Source organism: Dromaius novaehollandiae, chromosome 25 (assembly GCF_036370855.1).
Source record: "Dromaius novaehollandiae isolate bDroNov1 chromosome 25, bDroNov1.hap1, whole genome shotgun sequence".
Classification (NCBI taxonomy): domain Eukaryota; kingdom Metazoa; phylum Chordata; class Aves; order Casuariiformes; family Dromaiidae; genus Dromaius; species Dromaius novaehollandiae.
The window spans coordinates 5,914,577-5,927,525 of NC_088122.1; the positions used below are offsets into that span (position 1 = coordinate 5,914,577).

The window sequence follows — 12,949 nt, forward strand, 5'->3', positions numbered from 1 at the left end:
CCTTTGTTTAGATGTGGGAACTCTGCTGAAGTCTTGGAAAAATTACTGATGTTCACAAAAGAAGAACTGAAGGGTGAGTTGGATGTTGCTGGCTCAGAAAGGATCTGACATTAGCCTACCTCCCCACTTCACAGTGGGCAGCAAATCCAGGGCAAGCGATGGCCAGGCAGCACTTGCACTGGGATAATTTAGTCCACAGACTGTGTTTAGTGCTGGAGAGATACCAGGGGTTGTCTGGGGGGAAAATGCAGCCAGGCTCAAAGAGGTACAGAAGGTTGTGCAACAACCTCTCCTTTTCCTGACCTTCATCCTTCTGCCCTGGAGAGCTACAGGCATCATCAGCAGGGGGGATCTTCTGGGTTAAGGAGGAAGACAGGGTCAGGAACTTGCCACAGCACACTCTCCTCCAGGTAGGCATGAAGTCTGCTTAGGGGGGACAAGTAGGGGCAGAAGAGGGCCTCCGGTCCCTGCGGTCTTAGAGGATGTGAGGTACAGGTGGATGCTGACAAGTGCCAATAGGGCGCTGCACGTGCTGACCCATGTTTGCCAGAGCTAAGCTCACTGATGGTGCAAAGGGACTTGCGTGTTATGTGTTGTGAAATGGCCACAAGCAGGTATCAGGTGCTGTTTATGGGGGATTGCTGTGCACTGAGGAGGAGGAGAAGGGAAGAATGTGTCTGCAAAAGCATCCGACGCAAGGTGTGAAAATGGGTAACAAAACCCAAACCATCCTCCCTTTCTTGAACTTCCCCACATCCCTATACATCTTCTGCAAGGCATAACTGTAATCCCTTTTGCTTTCAAGCACTTGCAACATGTAATTCACACCTTACGGCACCCTGGTTTTAGACTGCTGATATCTGGGCACATTCCCATTGACTCATCTTTCTGGCCATATGCACACCGTCATATGCACATATGCATATACGCACATCACACGCTTGCTGTGCCCTCCACGTGCTCCTGCACAGCCACCCCAGCATGCAGGCATCCAAATCTGAGTGCGGATGGGCAGACAGTGTACGTCAACGCACACATCTCCCTGTGGCAGAGGGCTTCCCCGCACAAGCCACACGGTGCTACACTTCAGTTCGAACAGGATAAAAGTCGCTGAGGCTTAAGTTGTCGGAAGCAAAGGGCAAAATGGTCCATGTTCCAAAACACGCAGAGCCGTGAGCTGCCAGCAAGGCAAGGCCGCCAGCAGGGCTGAACACAAAGCAGCTGGAGCCTGCAGGAAGCAGCCCTAGGAGCTCTGCCTCGGCCTTACAGGGAACTGAAAATCCTGTATTAAACAAAGCCAGGTTTCAGCCCACCGGCTGTATGAGATTCCAAAGACTGGTGTTCTACCATCAGAAAATTTGCAATTAGGGGAAAACAACTTTGGGAAAAAAATGTCACTCTTTTCCCTCTTGAGTCAGAGCTCATAAAATGATAGTTTGAAGGCCAGGTTTACAACCCTGTTTGTCCGTGCTGAAATGTTGCTTTCATCTGAATTGCCCTCCTGAAATCATCGGAACATTAAATGCTCAGAGCTAGGCAGATGGCCCTGCTGCTGATGCTAATATCAAGCTGTTTGTGTGTGTTTAAGAGGAGGTAGAAGAGCTGAGTTGCAGTATGTGGCCATGCTTTCCTAAGTGTGGTTATAAGCTAATAGGATAAGCCATCCTTGCTCTGCAGATGACCTGAGTGAATCATAGACAGGATATCCAGTTTAGCTCCCCCACAAACCACAGAGATGTCTCCAAGGGCTTCTTGCCGCCCCCTTTCAACAGGCATGTGTCATGTCCATGACCCAGACCTCTATGCTCAGGTCTTTGGGGTAAGTGATGAGGGAGTTTTTAGACTCCTGCGATGGCAGGTCTTCACTACCAAAGGTTGTTGGGCAGATGGTGGAGTCTCCTGCTTCTAACGTGCTGTTCAGGGACTCCACGTATAAGTTTTTGGGCAGTTAAGAATAGTTTTTCTCTTGCAGTACATGGTTTTCAGGCAGGACATGCTCTCCTCTCCTGTTACTCTGCCCTAAGCCGGCGGTGACCTCCTTCTCCCCGTCCCACAAAGCCGGCAGCCAGCTGGCTTCACCGGCCGACACTCGGCTTTCCGTCGAAGTCCTCGCCAGGCTAACCTCACAGTACCTCACTTGTGTTTGAAAAGGTGGAGCAGAGCCAAGAGCAACAGAGCTTGGTGCAGAAGGAAATCCCCCGGCACTCTGTGGAGATGGGGACTTCGCTGTGCACACACTGCCCTGATTCAGCTTTCACAGCGGTGAAGGGAGAGACGGAGAGACCTATTGCAGAGGCAGCCTCCACCCAAAGAAGGGTCTCCCCCACTTGCCTGGCAATAATACTGTTACATAGTTGGGCCTTTCCTTGCAAGGACCTCGAGATGCCTTACAGAGACCTGCTTCCCCCCAGCCCCTACCTGACAGATCGGGGCTCCTATCCCTATTGCATAGAGGGGAACTGGTGAAGTGTTATGATATCCAAAGGATAAGCGATGGCAGAGCTCATGACAGGACCTAGATGTCTTTACACCCAGAACTACGCGTGAGCACGGAGAGTGGAAGGACAGGCTGGCAACATGGGTCTTGAATCTGGGACACTTCCTGGTCTGCCTGAGAGATGTCAGGCATGTTTCTGTGCCCTGGTTGCTCATTGATGAAGTTCAGGCAGTAGCACGCCCCTGTTTCTTGGAGTTACGTGAGACCAAATACAATAAGAGAGTTGTTAGAGCAATGGAGCTTCTGCTTATGTACCGTTGAGTTGGAAGAAGCTTTTTAGGTTGCCAGTTCTAGGCCCAGAGCTGAGATTTGTTCAGTCAAAGAATAAAACTAGGGAAAACAAAAAAGCTTACTAGCTAAATCGACTGCTAATGGATCAGAAACGTAAAAAGGGGCAATGTTGCCTATTGGGCACAACACTGGCTTCAGGCTATAGTGAAAGATTTTGGCCCCTGTTGGCTGCTTCATTGCAAATCAGACTTCAGAATTTGAAGATTCAGTGTGATTCTCAGAAGCCTCTGAATATCTGTACTGCTCTGCATCTCTGTGCCTCAGTTTCCCAGCTGGTGGTAATGGTCCTGAGGTCCTTTAAATGTTCTTTGGTGAGGCTGAAGAGCATAGGAAGTAGACCTCACTGTTGGGTAGTGCTGATGTTTGAAGGCATGATATTTAAGATCTCAAAGACAACTCAGTTAGATTGATGTGTGTGTGGAATAGGAAAAAAACTCATAATTTTGCAAGGAGAGACTGTGATTTTCAAAGGACTTCAATGAACACAGCTGCCCCAAGAGCAGCTGGCTCAGTTTGGTCTGGTCCATGGGTTCATGTGATGCAGTGTTTGTGCATAGATGAAGGATTTCTGCATGTTCTCAGAAAGTATTTGTCGGTCCCCAGAAGTTCAGCGGTTAATCATCAGACAGTCCGTTATGGGAAGCCACCACTATGTCACCCATTTCTCTCCCTTCCTTTTTTTCCCCCTTCCACCTCTTTCCTTTCACAGCATGGGGTGATAGTCGCAGATGAGGAAGAATATTTCATTGAACCGCTGAGCCCAGGAGCCAACGTCAGCACAGGGAATGAGGGCAAGGGCAGCCCCCACGTCGTGTACAAGCGATCATCTCTCCAGTACCCACACATGGATGCAGCCTGCGGCGTGCTAGGTATCTGCACCTACCAACACAACCTCAATCCATCCCAGTGCAGGGTGGGAAAGTCCCTATAGACCAGCCTTTGGAGCTCCACGCTGCCCTCTATGGCAAGAAACCAAATTTTTCTCCTGCACTTAAGAAAGTTTTATTTATGTATTTCCTTTTACGCACATTAAGCATTTATGGTAGCCTGGTCTGTGGGAATCTCTTGTACTCTGCTTCACAGCAGGGCCTTTAGATTTTTCAGTAGAGGGTGGAATAGAAGAGAAAAAAAATGCGTCTCATTGTTCTTAAGAAAATCCTCCCAGATTTGGCCAGTTTACAAGATACTGAGAAACTGTGGTTCACATATGCTCAACAGAGCGTTGTGTTTGGGTTTCAGTCTCCAAACTTCTATCCACATTGAGCATACTTCTGCTGCTGCAAGAGACCCAAGTGGAAGGATGTCTCATAGGATGGGCTGTGGGATCCAGTTAGTCATAGTGGGCTAAATGGGAGACATTTATACAGGGTGATGACTGTGCATCTACCCTCACCTCTACACCTCTGACTTCCTAAAGGATTCAAACAGGTCTGCCCTTGTTCTTTTCCCACATAAGCCTGTGCTCTTCTCCTCCTTGCTAGCAGTCAGTCCGTGTCCCAGAGCACGGGGGAGATCCCTGGCCTTCGGGAATATATGAAGTTTCTCCATCCACCCAAAATGTTGCGCATATGCAGGACACTGTTTCCTCTCTTCAGAGGCTCCTCTTGGTTCTCTAAAGAAAGATGAAGGGAGATGCTGTTCCCGCAGAGGGGCCAGCTGGCCTTTTATGGATTAGAGTCAGAGGATGCAGAAGGAAGGCTGCTCCCTGTTGCTCCCAGCAGGTTTGTGTGTCACTTCAGGATATTAATCCGTTGTCCCTGTGGTGACACTTGACCAGATGAGGACTCACTGCCAGAAGGGACAGAGCCTCTGGAAACATCAGGGCACGGCCCACATGGTGTGAGGGGACCAGTGTCTCTCAGAGCCTGCCCGTGCATCAGGACACAACCTGCATTTCCCTGGCCCTGCTCCTCCCATCACAGCTCCCAAAGTCACGTTACATGAGGCTGCCAGCAGACTCCCCTTCTGCTGACTCTCTGCCACATTCCCCGGCTTCCAGACGAAAGTTAGCCTGTTCCCAATTGTTTCTTGGAAAGCAAAGACCATGGAGTAGGAGCCACAGGCCAAATACAGTTCAGAACAACCACAGCGCAACTGGCCTCAGCAAAGACACCCCCTCCCATCGCCCCACAGTCTTAACCTGTCCTGACCTGCCCAAGGCAGCCTGGCCTCTGAGCACCCAACACTGAGCTCCCTCTGATCAGCCCGAGGGGCCAGTGCCAAATCTAGCAGGTAGGCTGCAGGGACATCTATATTCAGCCCATCGCCCTCACTAGGTATCTGATGATCCCTGCATCAGAGCAGAGGAGAAAGATTCAAGCTGCTCTCTCAACAGGACAGTATCAGCGGTTGTGACTCCCCAGACAGCTCTCCTTCCCTGGGGTAGTCTCCAGGCAGTCTCTGCAGGATTACAAGTCGGGATGGAGGCTTTGATGCCCGAGCTGATGGCCCCACTGGATGCATCTCTACAGTCGGGTCGGTAGCACATGAAGCCTGGAGCAAAGTCCTACAAACCCGCTGCTGCTGCTTTGGAGGCTGCAGCCATTACTGCGGAGGAAAAGCCAAGTCCTAAATTCAGGTCCTGGCAGGAAAAGGAAAGAGGAAATGATCTGCAATGGCTTTATTTTCAGATTATGTCTGTGTAGTTTCTAAACCTACGCAGCTATTCCCTGTGACAGAGACGAGGGCAAGGCTTTGTAGCACAGAAGCAAACGCACAGTGAAGGTGGCTCCAGGCTGAGGCAGCAGGATGGATGTGCTCCTCCGTGCTCAAGTGTCTAGGGAAGAGGCCAGGCTGGATAGGGATGGGCAGGAGTTTGGAGAGCAGAGGTCTCACCATGGGAGATGGCGCTGGGAGCTGGACAAGCAGGGGAGCTGTGGGGCAGCTGGGATGGCAGGTTGGCTCTGGGAGGGGGTAGAGCCATGTGGGGGAAGCTCAAGGACTGGGATGGGGGTGGGGGGCGTGACAGGACCAAGGAGGTTTTAACTGAGTGAAGCTGGCACTAAGAGCAGGCCCATGACAGTGGGCACATTTGCTAGGTCCGTGTGTGGTGCATAGAGACTTGCAATAGCCTTTCCTTCTCTGTGCTGAAACCAAGCTAATATTGTCAACCTCTCACCTCCATGTACTGCTGAAATGCTGCTGGAGGGCAACACAAAAATCTCTTTTCATCCCCAGATGAGAAGCCCTGGAAGGGAAGACACTGGTGGCTGCGAACGCTGAAGCCCTCCCCTCTGAAGCCATCAGGCAACCACAGCCAGCGAGGCCAGCTGCCCCTGAAGAGATCTGTCAGCACTGAGCGCTACGTGGAGACCCTGGTGGTAGCCGACAAAATGATGGTGGGGTACCATGGGCGACGGGACATAGAGCAGTACATCCTGGCCATCATGAATATTGTAAGTGTTATAACCATATCACAAACCTTTGGGGGACCTCAGGGCTCACACGCCTAGCAGCAGAGAGGAAACAGGAATAAATCCTATTCTTAACCCTAGATGTCAGAGTTTGGCATAGGCTGCTACGTGCTTTTCCTGCAAGAAAAGTGAGATGGAAGGGACACAGTGGGGAAGTCATATCTGTTCCAGGATTGCCATGGCTTCTCCCTGTCCCTAGAGCAAGTTGTCTGGGGCAACAACCTGACATGCTGCCGCTGTTTAGGAGCAGTCATATTCTGCGGAGCCCACAGGGACTCTCTCATGTGTAGGAGGGGGCACCTATTTAGGAAAGTTAAACTCTGCGCATCTGACCATGCTGCAGGCCAGATCTGGACTGGGAGAACAAAGCCCTTTCTTTGAACAGCATCTCTCATCTCAAATTAGCATTGCAAATAGGGCCAGCCAAACTGAGAAGCACATGGGAAAACACAAGGGCAGTGAGCTCTCACACACTGGAGCTGATCAGCTGGAGGGATGGGAAGGAATATCCCCCATTCTTCCCTGCAGTGCTGCCTAGTTCTCCGAGTTACTGCAGAGGAACCTCCTCTGCAGCATCAGGTTTGGGTCATTGCTGGAGGCAGGATACCAGGCTAGATGCATTTAACAGCCTGAGCTGGCCGTGCTAAATCCTCCTGTGAGGTGAGACAGGCTTGGAAGTTGTCCATCAAACCTATGAAAGCCCCTCTGTGATGGTTCTTTGTCCTGTCCTCTGCAGGATCTCTTTTCATGGCTTGCTCTGTTTGCATTTCTAAAGCAGATGCCAGCTTTTTAAAACAATACAGGTTTTAACCATTTCATCTGATGTAAAATGCCCATCCTGTGGCAGTAGATTTCTGAGAGACATTGTGTCATTCCCTGCTGATAGGCAGTCAGGAAAGCTTTGTCCCCTTGGCTGTGTAATGCCAGAACCACAGGGCTTCCTCACCAGAGCTCCAGGCAAGGAGCAGGTGCTGCAGCGTTTGGGCTTCACTACTAGAATCACTCCAGAAGGAGACACCAAGGTTTGAACAATGTTTAGGAGGTTCTGCAGTCCGGTGTGGAGTCCTATACCCATTTCTGCTTCCTGACCAGCTTGTGTTCCGACCCCACAACCCACACTGATGAAGCAGGCCTGTTTCCATCTGGCGGGCTGCCTGACACGTGCCTGCTCACCGGCCGATTGCACCATCACCCAGCCAGCGAGCTCATTTTTAAGACTCGTCTTTTCTTGTTTCTTGGAGGTCAGGTTGCCAAACTTTTCCAGGACTCGAGTCTGGGCAATATTGTCAATATCCTAGTGACCCGACTGATTCTTCTCACCGAGGATCAGGTAAGGCGGGCTTTGCCAAGCCAGCTTCCATCACAGTGCTGCCCTTCCTTTGTGGAACTGTGTGCTCCTCCTGGATGTGACCTGGGGAGGTCCCTCCAGTGCAGGCCATTGCAATCTGCTGGGCATACCACACATTCTCAAAGGGGGCTGGTCACGGTAGTTTCAGGACCTCTGGGAGTATGAGGAGTGTTTCTAAGAGATCTATGATAGGGTGGCTCTAGGGAATTTTAAGTAGCTTTAGTCCTCCCAAAGTCTTGCTTCCCACTGCCTCCATGCAATGTGAGGGGCATCTGAATGTGTCAGTGCCCGGCTAGTCTGGGAAGGGACAGTGCCTTCATATCAGAGCTTCTTTGGGAACATGTTGTTATATTGCTTCCATTCCAGCCCACCCTGGAGATTAACCATCATGCTGGGAAATCCCTGGACAGTTTCTGCAAGTGGCAGAAATCCATCGTGAACAGGAATGGCAATGGGAACGCTATCCCCGAGAACGGCATAGCCAACCATGACACTGCTGTACTGATCACTAGGTAAGGCTGAACCCTGGTTCAGCATTGTCCTCCCAGGGGGTGTCCTCACTACAGCTACACCGCCACCTCTACCCCAACAGTACATCCACGGCTTACCTGCACTTTCCCATGCGCTCCCTCGTGAACTGGCCTGGCAGCAGCTGTCACTCAGGCTGGCCATATGCCAGTTACCTTGCAGTGATGCAGATCATTGCAGTTCAAATAGTGATTGTCCTCTGGTGTCCTCCCTCCATCTTTGCTGGGCTCTCAAGACTGACAAGGAGCTTATTTGCAGCTGCAGCTATTTGTGTCCTGCTGAAAGGCAGAGCCATGTCTGCCCCCTCTGTGAAAGATGGGGAAGAGGGTAGAAGTGTGATCCGTGCATCATGACAGTGACATAGTGCCTTGAGCCAGCATGGGATTTGGCTCGCCTCCTCTTAGGTGCCTACGTGTAGGGCTGAGCTCTCTCTTTGGGTAGCTGGTGGAAATTGCTTCATCCCATCTCCCTTAGGACGAGGAGAACTGTACCCTGTACCTCTCTCCATTCCCGTAATAACAGTCTAGGTCAGTAGCTGAAACTAGATGATGAATTAGACATGCAGAGTTGGGTGAAGGGGCCTGAACCTTGGCACGTAGGACAAATAACCCTTATGAGAATAGATGGATGCTTGAGCCTGGAATGACAGAGAGCAGAAGGGAACAGCTGGAAGAACAGAAGGATGGTCAGAAGGACAGGGAATACAAAAGGGACAGCTGGGACAGTGGAAGGATCAAAGGGATGGCTGGAAGGATAGGGGATACGGAAGGGATAGCTGAAAGGATGGAGGATGCGGAAGGGGTGGCTGGAAGGACAGAAGGTGCTGAAAGGCAGCTCTGGGAGGTGCTGCCCCAGCTGCACCCTGCCTCTCTCCGATCAGCACGGGCCCTCTGGCACCTGCACAAACACAGCTTCGGCAGGGGCAAAGAGGCACAAGAAGTCGTCAGTGGCAAAAGCAAGCTTTGTCTGTGCCTTTTTTTTCCTCTGGAGGGATGGAAGAAAGTCATAAAATGAAAGCGAGAGAGAGGGGAGCCTCCAAGCGGGAGCCGATTTCTTTGGCTTCCCCGCGCGCTGCGCTCCCGCTCCAGTTCCCTGCAGCCGCAGGAGCCGCACGCAGCCTGGCTCATGTCAGGGAGCTTGTGAAATTTTTACAGTGCTGGAGGAGGAGCGAGCAAAAGGCCCTCTCGGCCCCGGCTTCACCCTTCCAGGATTGCAGCGTCTGCTTTTCCTCCCCTTGCTCCGCACGTGTGGGACACGGACGCTGACTCCGAATTCTTCGGCCTCCCACCAGATGTTTGAACTAACCCTAAGCGACTCGCTGGTCCTGCCTTGCTGAGGCCAAGTCCCGCGCCAGCCCTTGGACAGGCCAAGTGTATCCGGCCCTGTCTCTAATAAATTCCCCGTCTCCTGATAACATCTTGCTGAGCTGTGGGCTTTTTTCTCTTGCGGAGACGTGTCAAATCAGAACCTCAGAAGGGTTTAACGGAATCCGCTCGAAACAAAGCAACAAATGTTTTTCACTCGCTCGGTTTCCTGTCGGGGGTGAGAGGTTTGGACACTTCCAGCGAGCAGGAGAGGCCAAAGGGACAGGAGCCATTACCAGGAACATTTTACACTTAACCCATCGTGTGCTATCAGCTTGTTTGCTCTCTGGTTTTGCACCTGTGGGGCCAACGGGACGAGCAGCATCAGACGGGGCGACTCGCAGCGCAGGTGGCCTTGCTGGCGTCCGCAACAGCCGGCATCCTTGGGGCTGAGCCCCGTTCCCGCACAGGTTGAAAGCGCACTTTGCAGCCCAGCTTCAGCACCCGCAACAGCTCTGAGATGCCCCAGGCCCACTTACAACTGACCCCCCCTCCTGCAGATGCCATGTGGATTCAAGTATTAACCTTGCCCCTTTCAGCCGGGGGTTCCCACCTCGGTTGCAAGACCCAAATGTTTGGTACGGGCTATGAACTGGGCAGGACCTGGAGAAGATAAGTAAATGGAGGCAGGGAGGGCACATGGCTATTATCATCTCCACAGTTAAAATACAATATTCACTCTCTGGCCCAAACCAGTCTCCAGCACTGTTCTGGAGCTGCTGCTGCATCCCGTGGCATGGTGCTGCGTTTCAGTTTGGATGAGATTTGCTTTGTTGTCGTCATTAAGCTTCAACTTGTACACAGCTATAGATGTGCAAATGATTGGTTCCTTGATGCAGAGGTTGAAAGTTGAGGCAAGGAAGGGGGGGATGCAGAGGTTGAAAGTTGAGGCAAGGAAGGGGGGGAAATGCCATTTTGAATCAACTTATATTGAATTTGTTTGGAAAATTCTCAGTGAAGAAACTGAAAAAAAAAATTGTAGAAAATCAATTTAGCATTTTAATACAACCAGAGTGAATTTGGACATGAAACATACTTTCAAACCAAAATGGTTTGTTTCCTTTTTTTTAAATTTTTTTCCAAATTACTTTTTTGGTAGATATAATTTGCTGCAATGGACCTGAATTTACAGATGTCTTTAGCCAGCCTCTATGCCTGTGTCTCCCTGTGCTCCCCTACCTGTAACGTGGGCCTAGCAGTGGTTTGGGCCTCAGGTTCATGGTGCTGTGCGCTTGCACAGAGCCTGGCCCTGTCCTCATCAACACTGAGTTGCTGGGGCAGATCCCCTAGTCCCAACATCTCCCAGTAGAGCAGTGGATGGCTCATGGGAGTGAGCCTGACTCTAGTGAGCAGAACAGGACTGTCTACCGAATGGCTTCAAGGCTGGAATAGCATTGTCCCTTCCCCTGCTGACTTACTGCATTTCATCAAAATCAAACCTCTGATCCCTTCCAGCATTGGTTTGTGGTTAAGGACCTAATATGCAGGAATAGTTGTCAAAAATCCGCAGTGAATCTCAACCTGGGGAAAGTGAATGTCCTAAAACATGTGTCAGAAACTTATCTTACCTTTTAGAGGCCTTTACTTTTCATTCCAGAAATGTCACATGAAGCATGTATGCTGTTTGAAGTGTTTTGTATATGGTCATGTCGGTAACGTTGAGATGAATTTGTGAAAGGTTTTGGAGTCACCAAAATTGTAAGCATTGTTCCTAATACTGCCTCCTGCCTCTCTTCACTTGCAGATACGATATTTGCATCTACAAGAATAAACCATGTGGCACCCTAGGTAAGTAGAATTTTGCTCCAAGAATCTGTTGCAATGACAAAAGCTGTCTCTTAGGTAGCACGTCTCACCAGCACATCTTCAGGAGCTTGGCAAAGAAGGGTTGCACCATCCTCATTTCCTAACGAGCAGACTGAGGGGAAGCGGCTTGCCTAATGCTACCGAGAACACCAGCAGCAGAGCCAGAAACAGGCCCTGAGTTTCCAGCCCGCTAGACTGTATAGCCTCCTTACTTCTGTAAACACTAAAAGCAGCAATCCAGAGGACGGATGGACTTTGGAACACTTCGCTGTTATATCCCTGGGTCAGATCCAGCGTGATGATTAAGAACCATTCGCATTTAAGGCTGGTCCATAGCCTAGTGGAGTATTCCTGGCTTAGTGGAGAGAAATAAGACTTTTTTGTGATGACTGTAAAGGGAGTTCTTTATTTAAACTGCTAGACACAGACAGACCCTGCAGCTCTCTCTGGCTGTAGCTCCCAATTTGTCTTGCCCTGGTCTAGACTAAGCAGTCAGGAAGGGATTATTGCTGTGAATCACTTCAGTTAAAAAGAAGAAGTTGGTGGATCTCTGACCTGATGAGGCTGCAGATGAGGTGCCTGGGAGGGAGGCTGAGGCTGGATGGGTCGTAGCAGATGGATTCCTTCTTTTAATGGAGACTGTTCGCTTCCCTGACACTGTGGAGCAGAGCACAGCCAGCCCACATCTGTGTTAGTGGGACACTATATGTGCAGAGGGTCTGGGGAACCAGCTGCCATGATCCAAGGGTATTTCTGTGTTCTTCAACCCTCCAGATGGAGTCGGGTTGGATTCCAGACTGTGGTGGCTGCATGTCAGCCAGGACCAAATGCAGTCAGGTTGGATCCCGGATTGTTTAGTTACCAGGCTGCTCTGGCAAGTTTTAGACGCCCAAGCCCTTGCATTAGCCGATCCCAAGTCCCAGCCAAAACAGACCCCTGGCTGCCCCTCAAGCAGTGCCAGTGTGGTTACAAGGCCTACCCCACACCTGCATACACAGTCTGGAGTTTGGATGTGAAATTTGTTTGATTTTGACCTGTCCTTAGCATTTCCAGGCTTGTCATGTTGCAAAGTCAGTTGATTTGCAGTATTGAGAGATCATGTGCCCACTGCCCATAAACCCCAAGGTCCATCCCAAAGCCCAGTGCAGCCAGTGGGAAGAAAGATGTCGTTAACAGCAGGCTGTGCTCAGTGCTGGTGAAGCGTGAAGCACATTGTTTAGTCCCCAAATGCAACCCGTGTCCCCTACAGATGCTCTGTGCTGGCCCTATGTGACAGCTCTATCTGGCTTCCCTAGGCCTGGCCCCAGTGGGCGGGATGTGCGAACGAGAACGAAGCTGCAGCATCAACGAGGACATTGGCCTGGCTACGGCCTTCACCATTGCCCATGAGATTGGCCACACGTGAGTACTATACCTGAAGAGTTCCCGTGGGTGGCCACCACAAGGGACGGGCTCCTCTAGGTTTGTTTGTGCTAGCAGTAGCTATAAAATTCTTCTTACAGATGAATCCTCCTGCTCAAGAGATTTAGAAATTTCATCTGTGGTCCATCCAGCCAAGTCAGCCCACAGCAACATCCCTTAAGAACCCAGATCTTTACCATGCCAGATCACACCCACATGGCTCGAAAGTCCCTTTCTGACATGCTGGGTGTTGACATGTTGACATACTGTTGGACCACCCTGCCCTTTGTCCTGCCCCTAG

The 12,949-nt window shown here is 50.8% G+C and overlaps 1 protein-coding gene across 3 annotated transcripts in view; it reads left to right on the top strand.

The window, feature by feature from the left end:
• Positions 1-12,949, top strand: part of ADAMTS10 (ADAM metallopeptidase with thrombospondin type 1 motif 10) — a 79,709-nt gene that overhangs the window by 39,198 nt on the left and 27,562 nt on the right. For all 3 annotated transcript variants that reach the window (XM_026110859.2, XM_026110858.2, XM_026110860.2), the window contains exons 4-9: positions 3,498-3,657; positions 5,966-6,183; positions 7,448-7,531; positions 7,916-8,061; positions 11,186-11,229; positions 12,543-12,648. In XM_026110859.2, the coding sequence (XP_025966644.1) occupies positions 3,498-3,657; positions 5,966-6,183; positions 7,448-7,531; positions 7,916-8,061; positions 11,186-11,229; positions 12,543-12,648 (758 nt within the window). The remainder of the gene's footprint in view (positions 1-3,497; positions 3,658-5,965; positions 6,184-7,447; positions 7,532-7,915; positions 8,062-11,185; positions 11,230-12,542; positions 12,649-12,949) is intronic.